Source organism: Alosa pseudoharengus, unplaced genomic scaffold, assembly GCF_046254945.1.
Source record: "Alosa pseudoharengus isolate Yale_2024_CS ecotype anadromous, Long Island Sound unplaced genomic scaffold, YU_APseudo_1.1 YU_APseudo_1.1_scf_7, whole genome shotgun sequence".
Taxonomy (NCBI): domain Eukaryota; kingdom Metazoa; phylum Chordata; class Actinopteri; order Clupeiformes; family Clupeidae; genus Alosa; species Alosa pseudoharengus.
Genome location: NW_027468859.1, coordinates 40,901,080 through 40,923,898, shown reverse-complemented (window position 1 = coordinate 40,923,898; position 22,819 = coordinate 40,901,080). Strand labels below are relative to the sequence as shown.

The following is a 22,819-nucleotide window of genomic DNA, read 5'->3' as shown; positions in this document are numbered from 1 at the left end:
AATTAGATAATGCCTAATTTGCATATGTAAACATTAAATTACAGAAAACTTGTAATACATTTTTTTCTCATATTAATGTAAGTAATCAACTGGGGAAGTTTTATAGTGATATCTGTGGTGTGTCAATTTACAGACTAGGCTACTAAAGCCCATAGCTGTCAACAGTGAGCATTGAAAATAAGGGACATTTCCCCGGTTTCTTACCCAAAACGGGAACATTTCAGCATTTGGTCTTTCCGTTGCTATCCCTCTGCTGACAGCAAGAATTCAGGCTACACAACTGCTCCACTAACTAAACGAGGTGAGAAGCTAGGTCTAACTGCTGTCATTGCTGACAGATTTGCCGTCAAATCATGCTCTCACAACAAGCACGCCGTTATCTTAAAGCGATGGTTCGGAGTAATTTCACCCTAGGGTCCTTTGCACCATGACCAAACACCCTCCCAGAACCTTTTTTCACTTGGTCGAACCCTGGTCGAGTAGCGCTGTCAGAAACTAATGACTTTCTGCAGTCGTGATGGAACCAACTTTTATCTCGTAAATTACCCCACTAATAATGCCCTGAATGGTACGAAACTTCTGCAGTAGTACAACTATGACCTTTAGTCCAATAACGAGGCATTAGAAAGTTTGTAAGTGCACCAGGAGTTTATTTAAATAAGACTTGCCTGATTATCTGCTACTATACCGCTGCATCGACGTTTCTTCCTTGATTTGGGAAAAGTCCGTAAAAGTCCTGGCAGGAAGCATGCATAAGGATGTAGATCCAGGAATGCACTAATATTTTGTTCGTAGTCCAGTTTGCAACAATTATTAGTTAACACTAAGTTGTAAACACTTCGGAAAAAAAATATTTAAAACTGGATATACCAAAAAACGTTGATGTAATCGCTTTCTGCAAGGACTTTTACAGGCTTTTCCCAAATCAGGAAGAAACGTTGACGCAGCAGTATAGTAGCAGATAATCAGGCAAGTCTTATTTAAATAAACTCCTGGTGCACTTACAAACTTTCTAATGCCTCGTTATTGGACTAAATGTCGTAGTTGTACTACTGCAGAAGTTTCGTACCATTCAGGGCATTATTAGTGGGGTAATTTACGAGATAAAAGTTGGTTCCATCATGACTGCAAAACGTCATTAGTTTCTGACAGCGCTACTCGACCAGGGCTTGACCAAGGGAAAAATCTTCTGGGAGGGTGTTTGGCTCGGGGTCATGGTGCAAAGAACCCTAGGGTGAAATTACTCCGAACCATCGCTTTAAATAGTCTATCGCATTCAAGCAAGAAAACAATGCTTTGAAAACATCTGTTTCACTAGAAAGACAAGGGGCAACAGGACAACAGTAGCTTACAGAGACTGACAGGCCCGTTTGTAGGGCTTATGAGAATATTAAAATACAGGATATTTAGAAAACGGGAGGGTTAACAGGTAGGCCTATGCTAAAGCCATGTTTACTCTATTTAGCTTCTGTGGTTGAATACATCTGGCCAAGCCTTTGCAAAGTAGGCTAGTAATAGCAATGAACTAATACTGAAAACGGCAAGGGCTATAGGCAGAAAGGGTTTGTTTAATCTGCAGACTTACTAGTTTACATTCTCCAATGGAGTTAAGAGATTTAGTCCCAAGCTAACACTTTTCATTGGTTACATTTGTATAAAACTTACTGATTGACGTGAGGGTTGACCAATAATATGGATACGGAGGTTTCCGCCCGACAGCGACGCAATTCTCTTTTCATTGGCAAATTAACATTTTTGTTATTTACTTTTATAGTGACACCTGTGGTCCTCCATAATGGAAATAAACATTGTTTATGTGGCAGATCAGGTTAGACATCATTTTAGCAGTAAATGCAAGTAGGCTACGACCCTGAATAATTGAGATTCACTTAAATTGAGGACAAAATGGGACAGAAACCCCAGGATCTGGTGTGCAGTGAATTACTGGCACATGATAGAATGAAACCATCAAAACTAAAATGCCATATGGAAACAAAGCACCCCTGTCAAAGACAAACCTGTTGACCTACTTTGAAAGGTGACATCAGTAGTTGAAAACTTCACAAATGAAGTGCCAGACATCAGCATGTTCCAAACAAATAGGCCTACACGCACTTACTCACAGGTCTTACCATGTAGCTCACCGTATTCGTTGGCTTGAATGCTAAAAAAAATTGCGACTTTATGAAAATGGGAAATTGTGGCTCCCAAAGTGCTATGTTGACATGGTTTAATTGCCAGTACAAATGAAAAATGCAAAAATCGTTCAAATTAAAAAGTGAATATAGATAGGTAACACTTCACTTGACAGTATCGACATAAGAGTGACATGACACTGTCATGACACATGAATCCTAACCCTAACCCTAACTTTTTATGACAAAAACCGAATGTCACTTAATGAAGCGTTATGTCATAAACGTTTATGACTTGTTTATGACACGTTCATGAAAGTGTCATGTCACTCTTATGTCTGCTGTCATGTAAAGTGTAATCAATAGATAATGCAGAGATGCACTGCAAAAAATGAAATCTAACCAAGTGTTATTAATCTTATAATAAGGTCAAAAAATCTATTTGGTATAGTTTTTAGTATGAACAGACTTACCCAGCGCTCTCTCGAAAGATCATTTTGACTTAATTGAAAAAGATTTTGACTTATTTTAAGGAGTCTTATCAAGTCAAATTTACTTAACGCACTGGCAGAAAAAAATGCTTGTTTTAAGGATTAGAAGTCTTAAAATAACTCAAACTTCTCTTAAATTAAGTCAAATGATTTCACGAGAAAGCGCTAGGTAAGTCTCTTTATACTGAAAACAATAAAAAACATTTTTTATCTTGATATAAGATTAATAATCGTGGTTAGATTTCATTACATAAGCAGTTTTTGCAGTGTGGTTACAAAGGTGTTGCTAGGATAGATATGGTGGTTGCATTTAATGTTTAATGGTTTTCAAAATACCACTTTTATTCACTTTAACAGGGATGCAATAATTGTCGAGGGCACTGTATAACAGTCTTTATATGAAGCAATAACATTCTTTTTGTCGCTCATTCTGTATGTAAGGTGAAGATGTATAGTGGATATGTGTGACATTATGCCTTAATCAAAACCAAGCCAATCGATTGTCAGTCGGTGATGTTACTGCTGCTCCACCACGCAGGAGATTCATCCAGAGCTCAGTCAGTCGAGGCTAAAGCTCAACCAGAGCTACACAGGTAGGTAAGTGAGGAGAGGAGAGACAAATGCCAGGGACAAATGCCAAGACCATTTCTATTGATATTAACATTAATCAGAAAATACCCACACGGTCTGTACAAATGCTCTGCATATCCACACCTCAGAAATGGTGTGGATATGCAGAGCATTTGTACAGACCGTACAACCATGACTCAACCATGAATAAAACAGTTGTTAAAAACAAGCAAATAGAGAAATACAGTGTGAAAGAAATCAAAAGAAACTCCGCTGTGGAGTGGGTTCAGACAAATAAAGACCAAGAATTGATCTCCTGTTACCTGCTGTGGTCCCTGCAGTCGCTGCTGGAGCTGGAGTCTAAGCTGGTTTGGGGGTAGGCGGAGTTGATTGGACGTGGTAGGAGTACGAGGCATTCCAGGCCTCAAAGCCATCCCCCCATGGAAAGTTCCCCGTGGTGATCCAAGGCCAAACCCATGTGCTCCACCCAAATCTGAAGGGAACTGAGGAGGACTTGAGGACTTGAGGGGGAATGGAGCGGAGTATGCTGTCAACTTTGGATCCGTGGTCACACTGGATGCTGAAGAGGGCTGGGTGGGAAGTCGCTGAAGGATTGGTTCAAGACATCCACCCTGGAAATCAAACGGCCCTTGTAAGAGGTCTTAAATCTTCAACCACTTTTTGCCACTTATTTTGACTCAGTACAACAAGTAATACACTGAAATTAAATCAATAAACAATATTTCATGCCACTATATCCCATTAACCTCCAAGTATACTGAAGTTCAGTGGTCACAATAATACTTCGACTTGGGACATACACCTTTGTTAGTATTATTTATTTTATTTATTTAAAGAGGAATGCCTCTTGAGATGTGGCATCTCATTTTCGAGAGGGTCCTCGATAGGACTGGACAAAGACAAAGGTACAAGGACAAGATACTACAGTACAGTACAGTACAACATACACATTCACTCACATACAGCCCCCTTCCCCCAGCCCCAACCCAACAGCTCCCATTCCCTAATAATACATACATATACACATATATACAACAAGCATACATCTACATATCCACATTAGGGTGGTTCACAAAATTAATTTTCACCAAATTTTGCCAGATCATGTTTTGTCTTGTTTCAATTGGCATTGTAAGCATCTGTACCAAAAATGGAGTCAATTGCTGCACATTTAGGGGTGGCACACTTTTTCACAATATTGACACACACACAATACATGATGTATTGGCATGAGGCTTCTGTATCCGCATAAAACCATTGCAGATGCTGCATTGAAGAGCATTGGACGATTTGTGGTATCTGTCAGAAGAACTCGTCGCCCTGGCATTTTTTGATGCTCGCGTTGATGCTGAAGAAAAAGAGACAATGCTGAGAAATCTTGAAAGACGCCCTGGGAAGATGCTCAAAGACTTGATGCCAAGTCTTTCTTCCACAAGAGGAGTACAGCTACAATCTCTAGCCTTGTCACTCACCACTCAATCCACTTCTTTGAGGTTCTTACTGAAGGCCAAATGGATGGCAGAAGTAACCCTGATGTTGTGAGGTCCATTCTCACAGATATGAAACTGTGTCAAAAAGTTAATTCCTCAACGTTCATTGTCATCATCGACAGCGCAGAGAGAGTAGTCATCATACAGCGAATAGTGTTTGAACTGTTCTAATGTTCTTACTCATTTAGTATAAGTACAGGGAGAGATTATTAATGACCATACTTATCTTTTATTTCTTTCAAGTTTCTGGTTCCTGCAAAAGTTATGCATTCTTAGGTTGAGCAATTGTGAAAAAGTGTGCCACCCTTTACTGGTGTACTATTGGCTCAATTTTTGGTACAGATGTTCAAAATGTCAATAGGAACAAGGCAAAATGTGATCTGGCAAAAAAGCATTAATGAAAACAATTACAACGGTTACTTGCTTTCAGATATGTGAACAAAGATGTCTTGAAGCGACTCAAAGATGTAATTGATCTTAAGGCCCCAGGCAGGCTATTCCAGTCAAAGGGAGCCTTGTATTTAAATGAACGCCTGCTGCTTTCTTTGGAGACATGTGGTACTGTAAATGATAGATATTCGGTGTGCCTCAAACTATAGTTTGTTTGGTAAGGTATTAAATGTTGTTGCAGGTAGAGTGGATAACTAAGATGTATGCACTTAAAAATAAGCTGGAACCAATGAAACTGTCTCCTGGCGTTGGGTGACAGAATATTCAATGAATCATACAGGATACAGTGATGCGTCCTGTATGAACATTTCAACACAAATCTGCAAAGTCTATTAAAGACAACAGTCAAAGGCTTAAGACAGGTCTCAGTGGAGTTCTGATATACTACATCAGCATAGTCTATAATTGGAAATAATAATTGCTTCACAATTCTCAACCTGATCTGCTGTGTAAAACAATTATTGAAACGATACAGCATCCTTATATTACAATTCAACTTTCTTATAGTATGATTGATGTGGGTTTTATAGGAGAGTTGAGAATCAAGCCAAAAGCCCAAGTATTTAAATTCATCAACTCTGCCAAGAGCGGTGCCATCTAAAAAGTTAATTGACAAGTTTGTTTGTTTAACAGTAGATCTTGTTGGGAAAAGCATACAGTATGATTTATTTTTATTCAACAGGAGGTCATTACATTGGAACCATTTTTGAATAATATAAAAGTCTGTCTGAAGAGTGTTCTGTATCTTAGAAATATTAGAGTCGGAATTATAGATCACTGTGTCATCAGCATATAAGTGAATAGAACAGTCTGAGCAAGCTTGTGGAAGGTCATTGATAAAGACTGAAAATAGGAGAGGCCCTAATGAAGATCCTTGAGGGACACCCTTTTCCATAATGGCAAAGGAGGATAGACTACCCTGAAAAAGGACACACTGTTGACAAAAATGTAAATAAGAGCTAAACCAAAGAAGAGCTTGTTTAGAGAGCCCAATAGCATGAAGTTTGTCTAAAAGCATGTAGTGATTAACAAGGTCAAAAGCTTTGGTTAAGTCTATAAAAATCGCTCCAGTAGACATATTATCATCGAGGGATGATGATACATCATTGGTGAACTTCAATAAGGCAGTTGTGGTGGAAAATTTAGGTCTGAAACCTGATTGATGTTGAGACAAAATAGAAGACGCATTAATATAACTATATAATTGATTAAATATTAGCTTTTCGAAAACTTTTGCCATGCTATTAATAATGGAAATGGGTCTATAATTGTTAAGGTCAAATGGATCACCTCCTTTATGGATTGGGGTTACCCTGGCACATTTCCATCTTAATGGGACCTCACCAGTGGTTAAAGATTGGTTAAATAAATCAGATAGTGGATATGACAATATATCAGAGGCAACCTTGATGAACTTGGTTTCCAGACCATCTAAGTCTCTACCACTGCCTGTCTTTAGTTCAGATATAGCTCTCTGTACATCGACGGGACTAATAGTTGAAAAAGAAAAAGAGGTAGGCCTATCACAAGAGTATTGAGCCATATTTAAGATGTTGTTGGAATTAGGAGACTGGGTTTTGCAGATGGAAGCAAAATGCTGATTAAAAGCATTAGCTATTGCAAGTGGATCAGAAAGAGTATAATTTTTAAATCTAATTTTAGCTGGAGCACTTGGATTAGATTTGTTAAATAACTCATTAAGATTTCTCCAAAATATCTTGGGATCGTTGTAGTTATTTGATAGAGAACTTTTAAAATACTTCGATTTAGCATTCCTTGTTTTTGTAGTACATATGTTTCTTAAGTGTTTATATGTTTCCCAATCTACAAGGTCCTTAGTTGAACGATATTTACCCCATGCCTTATCCCTTTGTTTAAATAGTGTAAGTAGTTCACCACCAATCCAGGGTAGATGTCTTCCTTTTACCCTTACTGACCTCCATGGAGCATGCTTATCAATAACTTGGAGAACTTCGGTGTGAAAATAATTCCAAGCATCCTCAACAGCATTAAGTTAAGCCTGTCCCATTTAATATTCAATAGGTCTTGAATGAAATGCTCATCATTAAAGTTTTTCAATTGTCTTACTTTAATAATTTTAGGTGGTAATCTTGGTAGTCTCATTTTCCATATGCAAGACACAATAGAGTGGTTACTAAAACAGTCAGGAAGTACTCCAGATTCAATTATCCTATCAGGGTGGGTGACCAAGATCCAGTCTAATAGGGTTTTGGATCTATTATCAACGCGAGTAGGTTCTTTGACTAACTGAGTTAAGTTACGGCTCTCAAGAAAATGTCTTTCATGAAGAGACAAACGGTCTAGCCAATTGCGATTAAAGTCACCAAGGATGATCATCTCTTTTGAACAGTTTAAGGAGCTAATGGTATTGGCAATACATTTTATAGACTCAGAGGGGGAGCTTGGTGGTCTGTAAATATTACCTATAGTCAAATGTTTTGTTTTCATGGAGACATAACTGTATAAAAAGACATTCAAAGGACTCAGGAATTTCATTAGGTTTGACAACCTCTGAGGATAAGTGTGATAAGACATACAGCGCTGGCCAAAAGTATTGGCACCCATGCTAAAGTTGACTGAAAAGAGGAATATAAAATCATCTTTTGGAAATTGATCTTAATGCCTTAAGTGAAAAATGAGGAAATATCTAACCTTTAAGGACACCAATTTTCTTAGTGAATGAATAATGTATCATAAATAAATAAATGTTCTTCCTTAAAATACAGGGGTTATAAGTATTGGCACCCCTATGTTAAATTCCCATAGAGACAGGCAGATTTTTATTTTTAAAGGCCAGTTATTTCATGGATCCAGAATACTGTGCATCCTGATAAAGTTACCTTGGCCTTTGGAATTAAAATAGCCCCACATCACATACCCTTCACCATACCTAGAGATTGGCATGGGTGTTATTTCAGTTAGCCTATTAGCTGGTTTGATTTGCATTGAGCTCAATGAGCATCAAACCAGCTAATAGTGATTAGGTACTGTAAGTATAGGCCTAAATTAACAAATAACAGACAAAAGAGATTAGATTTCACTGGCTTCTCAGCCATAAAGAGAAGCTGCATTAGGCTACTCCCAAGATCATTGCAGGGCCTTCAACCTTTAGAAAATTACAAAGCAACAATAACAGTAGACCTGACAGTTCATTCACTTCAAACAATATCTGTAGGCTACCTCGCAATGCAGGCTGTCAATCCATAGGGTTTGGCACTGTGTTTAGGAACTCTTCGGTTTCTTTAACGCATATTAGCATAATCCTTTTGGGTTTCCCTGGCCTTAGAATCTAAGCATCTGATCTATAGCCCTATGAACTCCTTTAAATTAAATAGTTATGTTTTCGGCTAATCTTCTATGATTTGTAATGCTTTTTTAAAAGACAATCTTTTTCAAAGTCTGTAGCATTAGATAAAATCTCAAATTCAACAATGGAATTGCGTTTCTGATTAGTATTACACGACAGCACTGACGTAACAACTATTTGTTATTTGATAAGTGAATAAATCAGAGACTGCTACCTTAATGTTGGTTGGTGCTGTATAATGCCATAAGGTAAGTTCGGTCAATTAAAAAACTCACTGGATCAGCACCAGCATACTGAAATTATATAAATCAGGTTTATAGGTATGTGTGTTTGTGTGTGTGTGTGTGCTTGAGTGTGTGTGTCTCTCTCACTCTCTCTCTGAGTGTGTGTGTGTGTGTCTCTCTCTCTTTCTCATTTTGATGTGTGTGTGTTCGTGTCTCTCTCTCTCTCTCTCTGTCTATGTGTGTGTGTGTGTCTGTGTGTGCATGCGTGAGGTGCATGTGTTATGATACTGTTGGTCTCAGTTTGCCTGTCTTTGTTTCTGTGTTGCAGGGCGGAGTCAATGCACAGGTTCTCACTGCACAGGTGTTGCTAGTCAGCTGATCAGGGCATCCAGCTATATAAGAGGCTACCTGGCTGGATTCGAGGTTCCCTCTCTCCAGGAGAACATGCGTCGCCTTTATCTTTAGACTGCATTTTACATTTTACCCTGATTTACACTCCACTTTTATTTTCTCACCATTTCATGGATACTGACTGTAGTTCACGTTTTGCACACATTATTACTTTAATAAACATATTTTGGTAACGCTTATCTACGTGTGGTCTCCTATATGTTCAATCTCCACAAACAAGCCTGGTGGTCTTAACATATTGGGTACTCGATATCCAGTTTTGCTTTGGGACCTTTGGGAGTAGTTAAATACGCAGGTATTGGGCAGGTGAACGTCCCACTAAAGTGGTGTCAAAAGACGCAACCAGGTTGAATTGTGTATTTGCATATTGGATTGGCTACTCCGATTGGGCTTGAGTGCACCCTAGAAGATCAAACTTGTCGGGAGACTCGCGTGGATATTACTTGTTTGGTAAAAGTGGTTTGTAATTAGTTTTGTTGCGATTAAATATATGGAGAGAGGGAAACTAGTTTGGATTCACCTGGCTATCTTGAAAACAACCGAAAATTGGTAAGTGCTATCTCAGCATTGTTTGCGGAGACGTTGTTTTTTGTTTGTGTTGAAGGAGCAAAGTACCCTGTGTTAGATTTTAGACCGTTCTGCGATTTCTGACCATTTTGGGGGGGTTGGCGTGCTAAACCCTGGGCTGAGGAGACAGCAAGGATAGGCCGGATAGTAGCTTCCAGCGGTATAGTGACTAAAAATCTCAGTCGGGGGGAGTGAGAAGACGCAGGTATAGTTTATTTAGGGGTTGGATGAGTTAGGTGCGGGGAGCTCTTGATCGCTTGTTTGTTTTTGTTCCTACAGACAATGCCGGTTATGCACAACGCCAAGTGAATGGTAGGCTATGGTTGTTTAAGTTATCAGTCACTCAATGTGAGAATTCTGTGGAGTGTTAAAGATATAATAGCACGTTGGTAAACTTTAATAAATAATAAATAATAATGTATATATATATATGAATGAATATATATTCATATTATATGTTATGTCATTGTTATCCTATGTAGGCTACACTATTATTACCATCAAGGACATGAATGAATTTATAGAGGAAAGGAACATTTGCCAGGAACATGTTTATGCAAAGAAAGAGCTTTATTAACTCATTGAGTGCCAAAAACGTAATATTACGTTTTTCCTTCCCATGCGTTTAGAGCCAAAAACGTAATATTACGTTTTTAGCTTTTTTTTAAAATTACGAAACTAGACACTCTAACACACCTTATATGTGATTTTGGGAACTCTGTGATGAATGGAAATGAAATATATGATGATCGAAAACTCATGAAAACGCACAATCTGGACATTTTATCATAACTCGGTTGCCGCTTTGGGTCGAATCAGTGACGCATGCACGTCAGGTCAAAACCAGGCCATTTTCGTGGGTCTATCACTAGGTGGCAGTCTCGCCAGGTCTCGCTGATCACTTCCCGGAAAGTTTACACAAGTAAGTAACGGGCAACACAAGAAAACTAGCCACTGTTTAGCTTGGGATTTCTCAGGAACAGAGGCGTGTAGAAATACACGGTTTGCACCCACCGAGAGCTTAAAGTCTCACCTTTTAATCGAGCCATTGTATGTGTTCATAGCTATAACACAGAATATGCTGTGGCTGTACAAAAATCATCAACAATGGTCTAGATTGCTGGCACTCTAGGACAAAGCTCCCGAAAACAGCTTGGCATTCAATGAGTTAAAACAAACACACAACTATGTACAAAGCGAGGATCTGCCCACACAACATATGGGTAGCTCACGAGCAGCCCAAAAGCTACAACTCCATGAACTGGCTGTTTGCCGCCTGGGGGCTTTAAGTAACTGGCGGCTCTTTCTGAGGCAGACCCGTTTTGCAGACGTCTATGGTGCGTGGCTTTGTACTTCGGAGTCGCCTCTAACCAGGACTGCAGTGTGGCACAGAGTTCAGAGAGCTCCGGGCTACGAAAGGACGGCGATCATACAATCCATTCAGACACCCAGCCAACAACAGCGTCTTCATCTGACATCAGGTCTAAGGTGGCGACTTCAAAAGTTCCACCTCGTCCTCTGCTAGCACACTCTGTCTCGATTCCAGCAGCTGTAAAACACAATTAATAAAGACAATCAGTACTGTGCGATGCACTGCGTATGGACACGACAAATCTATCAATGCACCTGAAAAATAGTCACCAAAAAAAAATCTTACCCTCTTTCTTCTCGCTCGACTCAAAAAATACACTTTAATAAAGAAACTTACACTGGTTCTGCTCACTTATTCTTTTGCAAGGTTACTAGGCTATTCTTAGCTTTGGTTTTAGGCTAGGGTACTTTTAGCTTAGCTAGCAGTCATCGAACATATTCTTACCGCAAGCTTGGGATTGTGCACCCGTCTTCTCTTCTTAGAGTTAGTCTCTCCCGCACAGTTTTTCGACTCCAGAGCAGCCAACCTGTCCTCTATGGACAGCAACCTGGAGTTTACCAAACTGCTTAAATGACTTGCAGACAGCTCCGAGCAAAGAGGAGGTCACGGCCTCATCAAGAGGCAAACTTAGTCTGTGAAAACAAAATGTACAGTTAAGATTGGTATCTATTGGTATCTATTTCCTTATAGCCTACCTCAGAATGAAAGCATAGTCTATTCTTTAAATCTTACCATTGCTCCGGTTTGTAGCGCCTACGTGTCTCCGAGTAAACCCTGGTAGGCTACGGCTGGCTCTGATTTCCAGCTGATGTCCATTCTCCTGGCGAGACAAGTAACCACTCGTCTGGCACTAGATGATCCAACGCTCACCATTCTTCCAAGCAAAAGGAAATGCTCGTTTAAAGGTCCCCTCTTCTAGAAGGAATGAGCGCTGACGAGCGCGGCCGCGTTGTTTATTAAACCACATTCACGTCAAAGTAACGTGAAGTAGTAGCCTAACCAAACAGTAGCCTAGCCTTTCTGTTCTGAATTTGCCGCCGCACACTACGGCAAGCCACACACTGACTGTTGTTTATCCTATCCGCTGTTCTGGTGGAAGCGCGACGGGCGGGTCTTCCACTGCTCACTAGAGGAAGTGTCTCCCCTGCTGGTGTAGGGGCGTAACGGTTGGACTTAGTTTATTGAAGTGACGTTCTCTCTGCTGTGGCGTATGGACTGAGAATGTTTTGGACTGTGTAAATAGTCTACTACTGGGGAGCTATTTATATATATATACCATATATATTATATTATATATATATATATATATATATATATTCTCATTGTGTTGGTGTGAAGGGAAAATCTGAATCTAAACTTGAGTCTATCGACTGTTTTAAGTCAGGTTACATTATTGGAGCTTGCAGGGAACAGACATGTCATACCCAGCATCATTTCTGCCTGTTGAGCGTATTGCTGGGAGTTGTGTTATCATCTATCCACTGTTTAAGCAAGACCAAAGGCCACAGTCATGCCACCATGCACAGTGCACTCCCCCTGCTACCCTGATTTGCATTTGTATAGCTCACAGCATTTTCATTTACATGTTAAAGCCTCCACTAGAATTAGGAGGAGGGGGGTCATTGGGGGCCGACTGCCAAGCAAGGCACACGTCAATTTCTGACAATTCATGGTAGTTTTTGGCGTTGTCTGCAAATTGCCGTGAACAGCCATTAACCTGAACTTCCACGACAATCTACATGCCTCATACTGACGAAAATTGCACTTTTCATGCAGTGAGATCACTTGGACAATTGCAGATGTTAACTCAGAGGCAGGTAGAAGGGTCAACACATGACGGTCAGATTTTCCCGGTAAGGTGACCGTGGACCGTGAAAGAACAGTAACATTCCTTGGGTCACACAACTTGTTGTTCGTCATGAGGTGAGAACTCTTTTTTTCAATTTTAGATAACTGGTTAATAACAGTATTTATTGTTCCAATGAACCTTTCTTGATGGATATTATTCAAAAGTCTGTTACTGGTAAGTCACCTCCCAATGCAGTGTTCCCCAGGCCGCTTATAGGGTAAATTTAGGAAAACTTCAGTTTGTATTTCCCCGTTATAATGTGGACAGAATTTTCCTATCTGATCACCTTTTAGAAATACGGAGCCCGTGAGGTGACATGAAAAAAAAAACGAAGGTAAAAAAAAAAAATACTGAGAAAAGGTATGTACTTGGGACAAACATTGACTAGGTTTGCGAGATCTTGAGTTTGTTTTGCGAGATCTCGAGTTTCTTTTGCGAGATCTCGAGTTTCTTTTGCGAGATATTGACTTTCTTTTGCGAGATATTGAGTTTGTTTTGCGAGATCTCGAGTTTCTTTTGCGAGATATTGACTTTCTTTTGCGAGATCTCGAGTTTGTTTTGCGAGATATTGAGTTTGTTTTGCGAGATCTCCCAAATCCATCAATGCAGAACCACAAACGTTCTGGAGAGCTTCAGTCACTGAAATTACGTTGCAGTGCCTTGTTTTGCCAGCATGCGGCGAACAACAGCAAAACTAACGGGCTTCGCGCATAAATGCAGGCCAGGCTGCAGTGTCATTGTCGGCGAAATCACTGAAAGAGACGCAACGGGAAGCAACGGGAGCAACAGCACCGGGCCCGGTCTGGAGGGGAGGGGGGTGGGGGGAGGGGGCAGAAAAACTAAATAATCAAATAAACGCTTTCTGTGGTGATTCTGCATTAAGTGTGCATTCATCGATGTGTCTCACTTACCAGCTTAAAGCGTTGTTGCTTGTTGTTTCTGACAGTTTCCCTATTGGCTGATAACGATTTATTTAAAAAAATGTATCAAAAGTTAGGCTACCCCTCCCCCGTGCGGAGTAGGCTACGTTAGACGTGACCTGTCAAGATGTGAGATTGAGAGATTCTGTTCTCGGTAGCGTAGCCAGAAATTTTCAAATGGGTGGCCATACAAACATTAATCATAGGCATGTTATATTTATGTGGAATTTATTGAAGGTATTTGATCATAGCTGACAAATTACGCAAAAACATTTCCAACTGGAGCAAAACAATGCATGAATGTAGCTTCGGTGCGTCACATGAAACACAATTGATTGACCATATTGGACAACTTCAAAGCCTTATCATAGGCATGTTACATTCATGACATGAAAAGTGGAACTTATTGTACAAAAATGACACATTATGCTGTCGGCTAAACATTTTAAACTTGCGCAAAACTGCATGAACCCAGCATCGGTGCGTTGCATAAATTAAAACACAAATTGAAGCAACAGCTTGACCATCGGACAATCCTACTGCAAAGCCTTTTCATAGGCATGCAGCGTTTATGACATAAAAAGTGGAATATGAACGCATTTCATCACACCTGACAATTACGGAGCTGCCGGCTGTAGCCTACGTGATTTTACTGATTCTTGAACTATCAGCGCAGTGTTGACTTGCGCGTCTTTTTTAGATGGTGAACGTAAACGAAGGAAAGCCTAATTGGACGGGCAAGACTGACAAGTAGACAGGCCTGGCCGTGGCTACGCGTATGCTTGGTAGGCAAAACTAGTGGGAAAATGGCTGTAAACAAATTTGGTAGCCAGAAAAAAGAACATAAACAGAGGATAGAAAATACAAAAAAGGAGGGACAGAACGCAAAGAAGGTATAGGCCTATGGTTCTTGGCTTCACATTCGGGCAATAGACGAGTTCGAGGATACGGTAGGACAATGATGACATTAACCCATTCGCGCTGGATGCTGCATGACGCAACATTGACCTTCCCGATGGATGCTGCGTAGCGCAACATTGACCCTCCCGCTGGATGCTGCGTAGCGCAGCATGCTTTTTATTTCATGTTTTTAGGTGCTACAGAGGCTTAGATATTACATTTTAGTAGACGCTTACAATTTTTAGTATGTTTTCAGAAAACCCTCAGGAAATAAGGTTATTTAGTCTAGAATGCCATAGGATTCTATAGGCGTTTTTAGCAGGCATTTTAGGAGTAAATGGGTTAATACAGTAGCCCGCTGTGGCATGGTCGCTTGCAATTGTATGGTTCATCTATATTATTTTAACTAATTGATCTGAATTGGTTGATGTTTCTCCTGGTAGCCTGTGCTCGCCTGTGCTGCATGCGTATACCTAGACCATAATGGCTGTTGCGGTCGTGGGCGTGTTGCTCCCCGGCACAGAATAATGTAGAACCGGCCCTGTCTAAAATCAAAAGACTATCACTGTGCGTGTGTGCCGGTAACGTTAACTTCTGGTCTTGACTCACTGCAGAATGCAGCGGCTTGTTCACTGCACTGGAGAATACAGCTAAACAAGTTAAAGAAAGGGAAACGAAACTTTATATTTTTAAAGCCTCTAAAATCAAATTGACTATTGAAATCGAGGTTTAGGATGGAGTGATGTGTAGGAGCGATGACGCACCCCCCCCCCCCCCCCTCGGCTTTTTTCAATCTAGCACCCTGACTAGGTTGGCTCGTCAGTTAGTGTGGAACGCAACCTCAGACCAACGCAGATGCCAAAATAAGGAACTGCAACCTAATTCCTAGTGATGGGGACGAGACCGCCTATGCCGAGTCCGAGTCAAGACCGAGTCTTTGAAGGGTCGAGACCGAGTCGAGACCGAGTCTGTTGGTTTTCAAATACAGTCGAGTCCGAGTCAAGACCGAGTCTTTGAGGAAGCAAGTCCGAGTCGAGACCGAGTCCTTTAGGAGTCGAGACCGAGTCGAGACCAAGACCATAAAAAAAATTACGTTTTAATATTCATAATTTAATATCACCCCAGTTAATAATTAACAGTTAGGCCTACAGACTAAGCTAGATTGGGAATTGTTTAGAGGAGCAGTCTTAACGTCTTAATATGGACTATGCTGACCTACAGACCTACAGACACCGGCAGCAGAGCCATAGAGATAAATAAACGGCTCTGACGGCAGTATCTTTGCATTGCACCATGGGATGTCATTTTCAAATAATGCCGGTCAACATTGCATTTTATTATTGTTGTTGTTATGTGTTGTCTGTTTTTTTAGATGAACATAAAAAATGCGTTGGTCTCGAGGACTCGGTCTGAAATTACGAGTCCTTCACCTCCCACTGTGGTCCGAGACCGAGTCAAGACCGAGTCTTTGAAGGAACGAGTCCGAGACGAGACCGAGAAAGCAGAAATTGGTCTCGAGACCGGACTCGAGTCCGAGACCGGACTCGAGTACTACATCACTACTAATTCCAGTGGCTAAAGCTCTCCGGAACATTTCTAGTGGTTCTCATAATGCATTGATGGATTTGCGAGACTCGCAAAAGAAAGTCAAGATCTCGCAAAAGAAACATAGAGATCTCGCAAAAGAAAGTCAATATCTCGCAAAAGAAACTTGAGATCTCGCAAAAGAAAGTCAAGATCTCGCAAAAGAAATCTCGCAAAAGAAAGTCAAGATCTCGCAAAAGAAACTCGAGATTTCGCAAAACAAACTCAAGATCTCGCAAACCTAGTCAGTGTTTGTCCCAAGTACATACCTTTTCTCAATTTTTTTTTTTTCATGTCACCTCACGGGCTCCGTATAGAAATGACTGAAACAGTGTGTAAAATATCCTACCAGAGACAAAATAGTGTCATGGTGCCTAATTAGCAGCAACACATAAGTAAAGCAAGTAAAGCAAGGAAGGAAGGAAGATGTCTGTGCCTTATCAGGCATTTCTCAAGGTGTCAGTTGCCTATTTTCAAAACTTAAACGGCCCAGCCCACACATTAAATCTGGCACAGTGACTAAACATTTTAAGACCAGTTAACAGTTAGCCTTGATATCTAATGTATAAGAAAAGCCAGAAAAGGCTTAAGCAATTGTGTCACCTGTCATAAATCAATTAAAGGACCAGTATGTAGGAAATAATGGAAAATAAACTGTAACCATTCCAAAAATGATCACCATTATGTTGTCAGAGAGTAAGGAAACACGATGAATTGAAGTAATGGCTTATTTGACAACATTACTATAACCCGTAAATCCCCGTAAAACCCATGAAAAAAAAAGAGTTACGTGGCGGAATCTCTTGGAATTTTCATTTGTTTTGAACGATTAATTCTAGAATAGCGTATTAATAACGTGTCCTCCTATTTGTGTTGCCAAATTAGCAAAGGCCAACTGTCAACTTGCTGTCAATTGTAGTCATGAACGCCTACGAGAGGCAGGCAAATTTCCAAAATTAAAACAAGAAACAAATTAAGTGGACATCGGAGGAGCTTCCTGAGATGGTGACGTCTTCGTCAAATGGAGAATATCAAGTCTGACGCAGAGCTGGCCATATTTCTCCACAACAGGTAGCCTAGGCTAAACTTCATCTGAATCACTTACTTCAGCTAAATATGTTACGTTGGTTAGAGAGGTATTTTTTGTTTTCACTGTTTCCATAATGTGTAGCTGGGTCATGGTTGGAGAAACGTTAAAGCAGCTGCAGGTCAACTAACGTTAGCTAAGTCTTCATTACTGTACATCTGGCAACCCAGAAGAGGCTCCAGTGTACAATACCAATCATTTATTATTTTAGAGAGTGGGCAGCTTCAGATACCTTGGGGTAAACATCTCTGAGGAACTTTCATGAACATCACATATCTCAAACCAAGAGAAAAAGGTAAGACAGCGCCTGTATCCCCTCAGAAGGCTGAAGAATTTTAGAATATCCACAGAGCTGCAGAAGCCCTTGTACTATGCCACAATATAGTCTGCTATTTCTGGGAACATAACAACTTGGTACAGAAATAACAACTCTCAGGATAAAATGGCCAGCTGACCAATTACAAACCGACTAGAGAGATGTGCATATCCCATAACAACTGGCAAGAGTGGAGATACTAACGGTGAAACTTATTATGATCAATTTTGAGCACAGTGAGTTAAACTGTATTGCCAGTCATTCGTAACATAAAACTGGACATGTCCCAAAGTTTCTAGTCAGTGTGTCTGCTTATTATAGTTGCTAGAAAAACTAGCATGTTAGCTCATGTCAACTCTAGATTAACTCACATTATTATGGCAATAAAAGACAAATTCAAGACAAAAAATCAACTGCCTTTAGCTGCCTTTGGTTTTTTCGAACTGAAACATGACTGAAAGCAAGCAAGTGTGAACATAACCCAGTGTGAACCAAGTGTCAACATAAATGTGAACAACATTGTTTAACTAGTGTCAGGGATTTTCCTGTATTACGTGCCAAAGGGCACGATGTAACTTACTCTGAACTAGGCTAGCACCTCAATATTAAGTTATCTACTCAGTCATTTGTGGGATTTTTTTCCGTTAAGATAAAATTCTTCCTTAAGTTATGGTGTAATAAAGACAATTGTTCCCCCCCCCATTTTTGCTGGCCTAGCATATATTTGGCTAACTCAGCTGACAAAAGGCTATACAACCATAAATAAATCCTGTCAAATATAGGCTACCTTCAGCCAAACGTTTATGACTTTCTTAGGCTACAAACCAAATGTTCTATCATTATATTTATAATACTGTATCATTCACTTTTTCATTTCATAATTTCTTTCATTCTTAACAAAAACAAAACTCTGGTAGCCTTCGTGTTGCTTAGGTGTTGCTAAGCCAAATCTTGGTGTTGCTATAGCAACAGCAAGGAACACCCTAGCGCCGTCCCTGACTTTGTTTGCCTCCTAAAGTCTACTACCATCTCCTTTGCCACATTTAAGAGGAGGTAATTGTTTCCACACCACGGCACAAAGCTGTTCACCAGTTCTCTATACTCTGTCTCTGTGGATTGATGGTTTCAATTGGCATTAGCCATTATTCCAATGGCATGGTGGTTTCAGATATAAAATTGTTACAGGCTAGAAACAAATCAATTCATGATCATATAAAGAACAATTCAGGCATTCCCAAGGAGGTTACGTATGAGGAAGGATTAGTTTAAAAAGCCTTTATTATAACGGCTACATTGATTAAAAAGCCAACATGTTTTGACCAACAACTTGGTCTTCTTCAGGGCTTTTCATTCAACATGTATTCAACATGGAGAAACATGTTGGTTTTTTAACCAAAGTAGCCATTATAATGAAGTTAAATTATCCAACATTCTGTTCATTTTTCTTAGGGGTATAAACACTTGAAGTTAGAGTTTAACACCTTCACAAAAATATAAGAAATCTTTTCAAACACTAAAGTTTCCGGTACCATTTTCCTGTATTGTACTGGTCCTCACCTGAACCAGCTTGTCAATGCCAAGTGCGCGGTCCAACTCTGCAAGTTCACTCTCATCTGTGCCACTCAAGACAGATACCAGCTGCTCCAGCAAGGCCTTCTCATCATTGCGGCCCTCTGGGGTTGTAGGAGGGCAGAGCATCTCATCCATTGGGCAAGGAACACACTGCCTATATTACCAAGGAAAAATTGACAGTAAGATATTTTTATTTTCATATCAAGCATGAGATAGTAATAATAGTAGTGATAGTAATAGAGATGGCATTTGTCATGGGGGTGTCAGAACCACCCCAACACAAGTTTCGTCTATCTCAATGTGATCTTAAAATTAATTTTAATATAAAAAATAAAAGTTTTTTAGAAAACACCCATCACATCCTAGCCTGCTTTTGTTTTAGGACCCTCTCCTTCCAATTTACTGACAGAACGATGCAAAGCCGCTACTGACCATTTAGGAAGCTTTAGTAGAATAATTTTGGTGCCACCACCATAAAAAAAATGTGAAAATTACAAGGCACATCAGGATCATTCCATGTAATTTCAGTCAAACTAGGATTTTTTCCCCACTACACCATATCAAAATGGGCTTTTCCCCATTTTTTACATTTAAGTATACACTCTGACAGGAAACATGTTAGTTTTGTACTCCTCAAACCCATGTTTAAAACATATCTACACCCATATTGTTCTGTTTATATTTATAAATGTACATACTGTAATGACACTTATTCATAGCCATATTCTGCTGCTCTTTGTACTATCCCGCACATACACTTATTTTTACTACTCTTATAATGTCACTGCTACTACACTGCAATGGTACTGTTTGTGCGAAAGGCTACACTAAAGACTCCACCATTTTAACAAACAGTATACAAACTATACAACACTATACACATATTTAGAAATAAGAACAGTGAATTAATGTGTGCGATTTTAATAAACAGTATACAATATATAATATTGTGAATGAAGTTTTATACTTTTGTGTAAGATTTACAATTTTGAATTAAAATGTTTGGCGAACGATGATGGATAGCGCGATTATATAGGCCTACCTGTAAATCCTCAAATTATTGCCGGAATAATAATTGCCTACAAGTAGCCTATGACTATCTAAAAAACATTGTTTTGATTTAACTCAATGAAATTAAAGAGCTCTTCTTAATAGTTTATATTGTTGGTTGGCTTAATAGCCTACTGTTGCCAAAGAAAAGTCGTTGTCCTAATGGGTCTCAACATGTCGCTTTCAAGCTACTAGTCGCTTGGGCTACTACATTTAAACACAATTGTTGCCGCGAGGCATTCCAGCCTACAAATTTAATAAAAAAGTAAATCATGCATAATTAAAAAATAACTCAATTTAGGCTAACCTAGGCCTACTTGGCTACACAATAAGGTTTCCATTACAGCAGCGCACGTTCAATGACTGAAAGCGACTGCCTGTCTCGCAATAAACACAGCGGGTGGAAATTCCAACACTCTTTCAACTACATGAAACTTAAGTATAAGTATATACTCTTTTGATCCCGTGAGGGAAATTTGGTCTCTGCATTTATCCCAATTTGTGAATTAGTGAAACACACTCAGCACACAGTGAACACACAGTGAGGTCAAGCACACACTAATCCTGACGCAGTGAGCTGCCTGCTACAGCTGCGCTCGGGGAGCAGTGAGGGATTAGGTGCCTTGCTCAAGGGCACTTCAGCCGTGGATGTGGGCATAGGAGAGCAGTGTTCAACCACTTCCCTCACCCACATTTTTCCTACTGGACGGGGATCGAACCGGCAGCCCTTCGGTTACAAGCCCGAACCCCTAACCAGTAGGCCCCCAGACTTCAGTGTCTATCAGTCCCAACATTTAGCAATATAATCAAACAGTCCAAAAGCAAAATAAATCCCAAACCAAACTGAAAATCGTATGCTTTTGATAGCCTACCGCCAGTATGCCGCTCCAAACAAAACAGATGCTTCACAATAAAACACAGAAATAAAGGCCTGTCTTCATTACAAGCCTGCCCCAAATAAAGTCTGCTTTGCGCAGCCCAAATAAATAGTAGACTGTTGTAGGCCTATAGTAGCAAATATCGTAGCAAATAGCCTATGGTGATGACACAGCTTTTAAAATATTAATTTCACTCTCGCTGAAGAACGGGCTGTTGTGCAAACAAATGAATTAGGGTGATGATCTGTATCTCCGTTCACCAAAAGCTATGGTTTTGGTAACCCATTCGCACAATAAATAATTTCTGAAAGGTTCTCTCCATTGTTAACGTGCAAAATTTCTTCATGTGGGGTAGTGTCAAGCAGTGAAGTGATAGCTTATTGCAGGTAGGTAATGTTCAGACAGAAGACGGGCACTGCTTTCTCTGTTGGTATTTCTGTCCCTCCGAAAACTGTGTGTAAATGGTGTTTTTAGCAGTCAAAATGTATTTATTTTTCCTGGGGAGAAACCCCCGGACTCCCGCTCACATCATCCACAACCCCTCTCAGAAAATAATTCCAACGTCCCTGTCGTGACCTCATGAGCTAAACCATTAATGAAAGCAAAACAAACATAAACAAAACAGCCAGATGCCTCTTCATAAAATAACAAACAAGTTTTATCGTGAGACTGCGCGTCGTTTGCATCAGCGTATCGGTAGGCTATATTAAAAACTGAAGATTTTCAGTTTGCTGTCGCAGGAGATGTACTGTAGGCCTATCAGCCATCGAAATGAAAGCTTATCAGGAGGTAATATTGTGGAAACAACTGAAAAAACGTTGGGTAGGCTAAATATATGGTCATACTGTAGCAAACTGGCGCGCCTTGATTTTTACTTTTAACATGGTTAGATCAAGCAAACAGTGCTACTACTCTCATCGAATCAGCTCCCCCAATTTCAGTTATTTGAGTGCTACCAGAGCTAATAAAAGAGGTGGGGGGATAGCCACAATTTTCAAGAGGTCTTTTCAGTGCAATAAGTCATCATTCGGTGACTTTACTTCATTAGAATATCTGTGTACATGCATTAAGTCTTCTCCTCAGATTTTATTAGTGACTATTTACAGGCCTCCAAAACATTCAGCTAGTCTTTCTTGAAGAGTTAGGTGAATTGCTATCAGTCATTTGCATAGAGTTTGACAGTCTTATTATATATCAGGGGATCTAAACTTGCATGTGGATAATCCTGAACGGCCAAGGTTATGCCAAGGAATAATTGCACTAATCAATACTTTCTCCCTAACACAGCATGTACAGGTGCCAACACACTCTCTCGGCCATACCCTCGACCTTGTTATCACAAAGGGTCTGGATTTACAAGCATAATTATCAACTGGCTCAAATCATATCTACAAGAAAGGAGTTTCTTTGTTGCCATTGGAAACTGTACCTCTACACCAACGTCCCTGACCTGTGGTGTTCCCCAGTGGTCGATCTTGGGGCCACTATTATTCAACCTCTATATGCTCCCACTTGGACAAATCATCCAAAATATTTGATTTCATATCATAGCTATGCAGATGACACACAAATTTACTTATCACCCGGAGAAAAGAAATACTCTT

General features: G+C 40.0%; 1 protein-coding gene across 1 annotated transcript in view; it reads right to left on the bottom strand.

Annotated features, from left to right (window-relative positions):
• Positions 1–22,819, bottom strand: part of ncoa1 (nuclear receptor coactivator 1) — a 189,332-nt gene that overhangs the window by 23,077 nt on the left and 143,436 nt on the right. Inside the window, exons 14-15 of the mRNA XM_076272387.1 lie at positions 19,273–19,441; positions 3,520–3,828 (exon numbers count right to left, since the gene is read on the bottom strand). Of these exons, the coding sequence (XP_076128502.1) occupies positions 3,520–3,828; positions 19,273–19,441 (478 nt within the window). The remainder of the gene's footprint in view (positions 1–3,519; positions 3,829–19,272; positions 19,442–22,819) is intronic.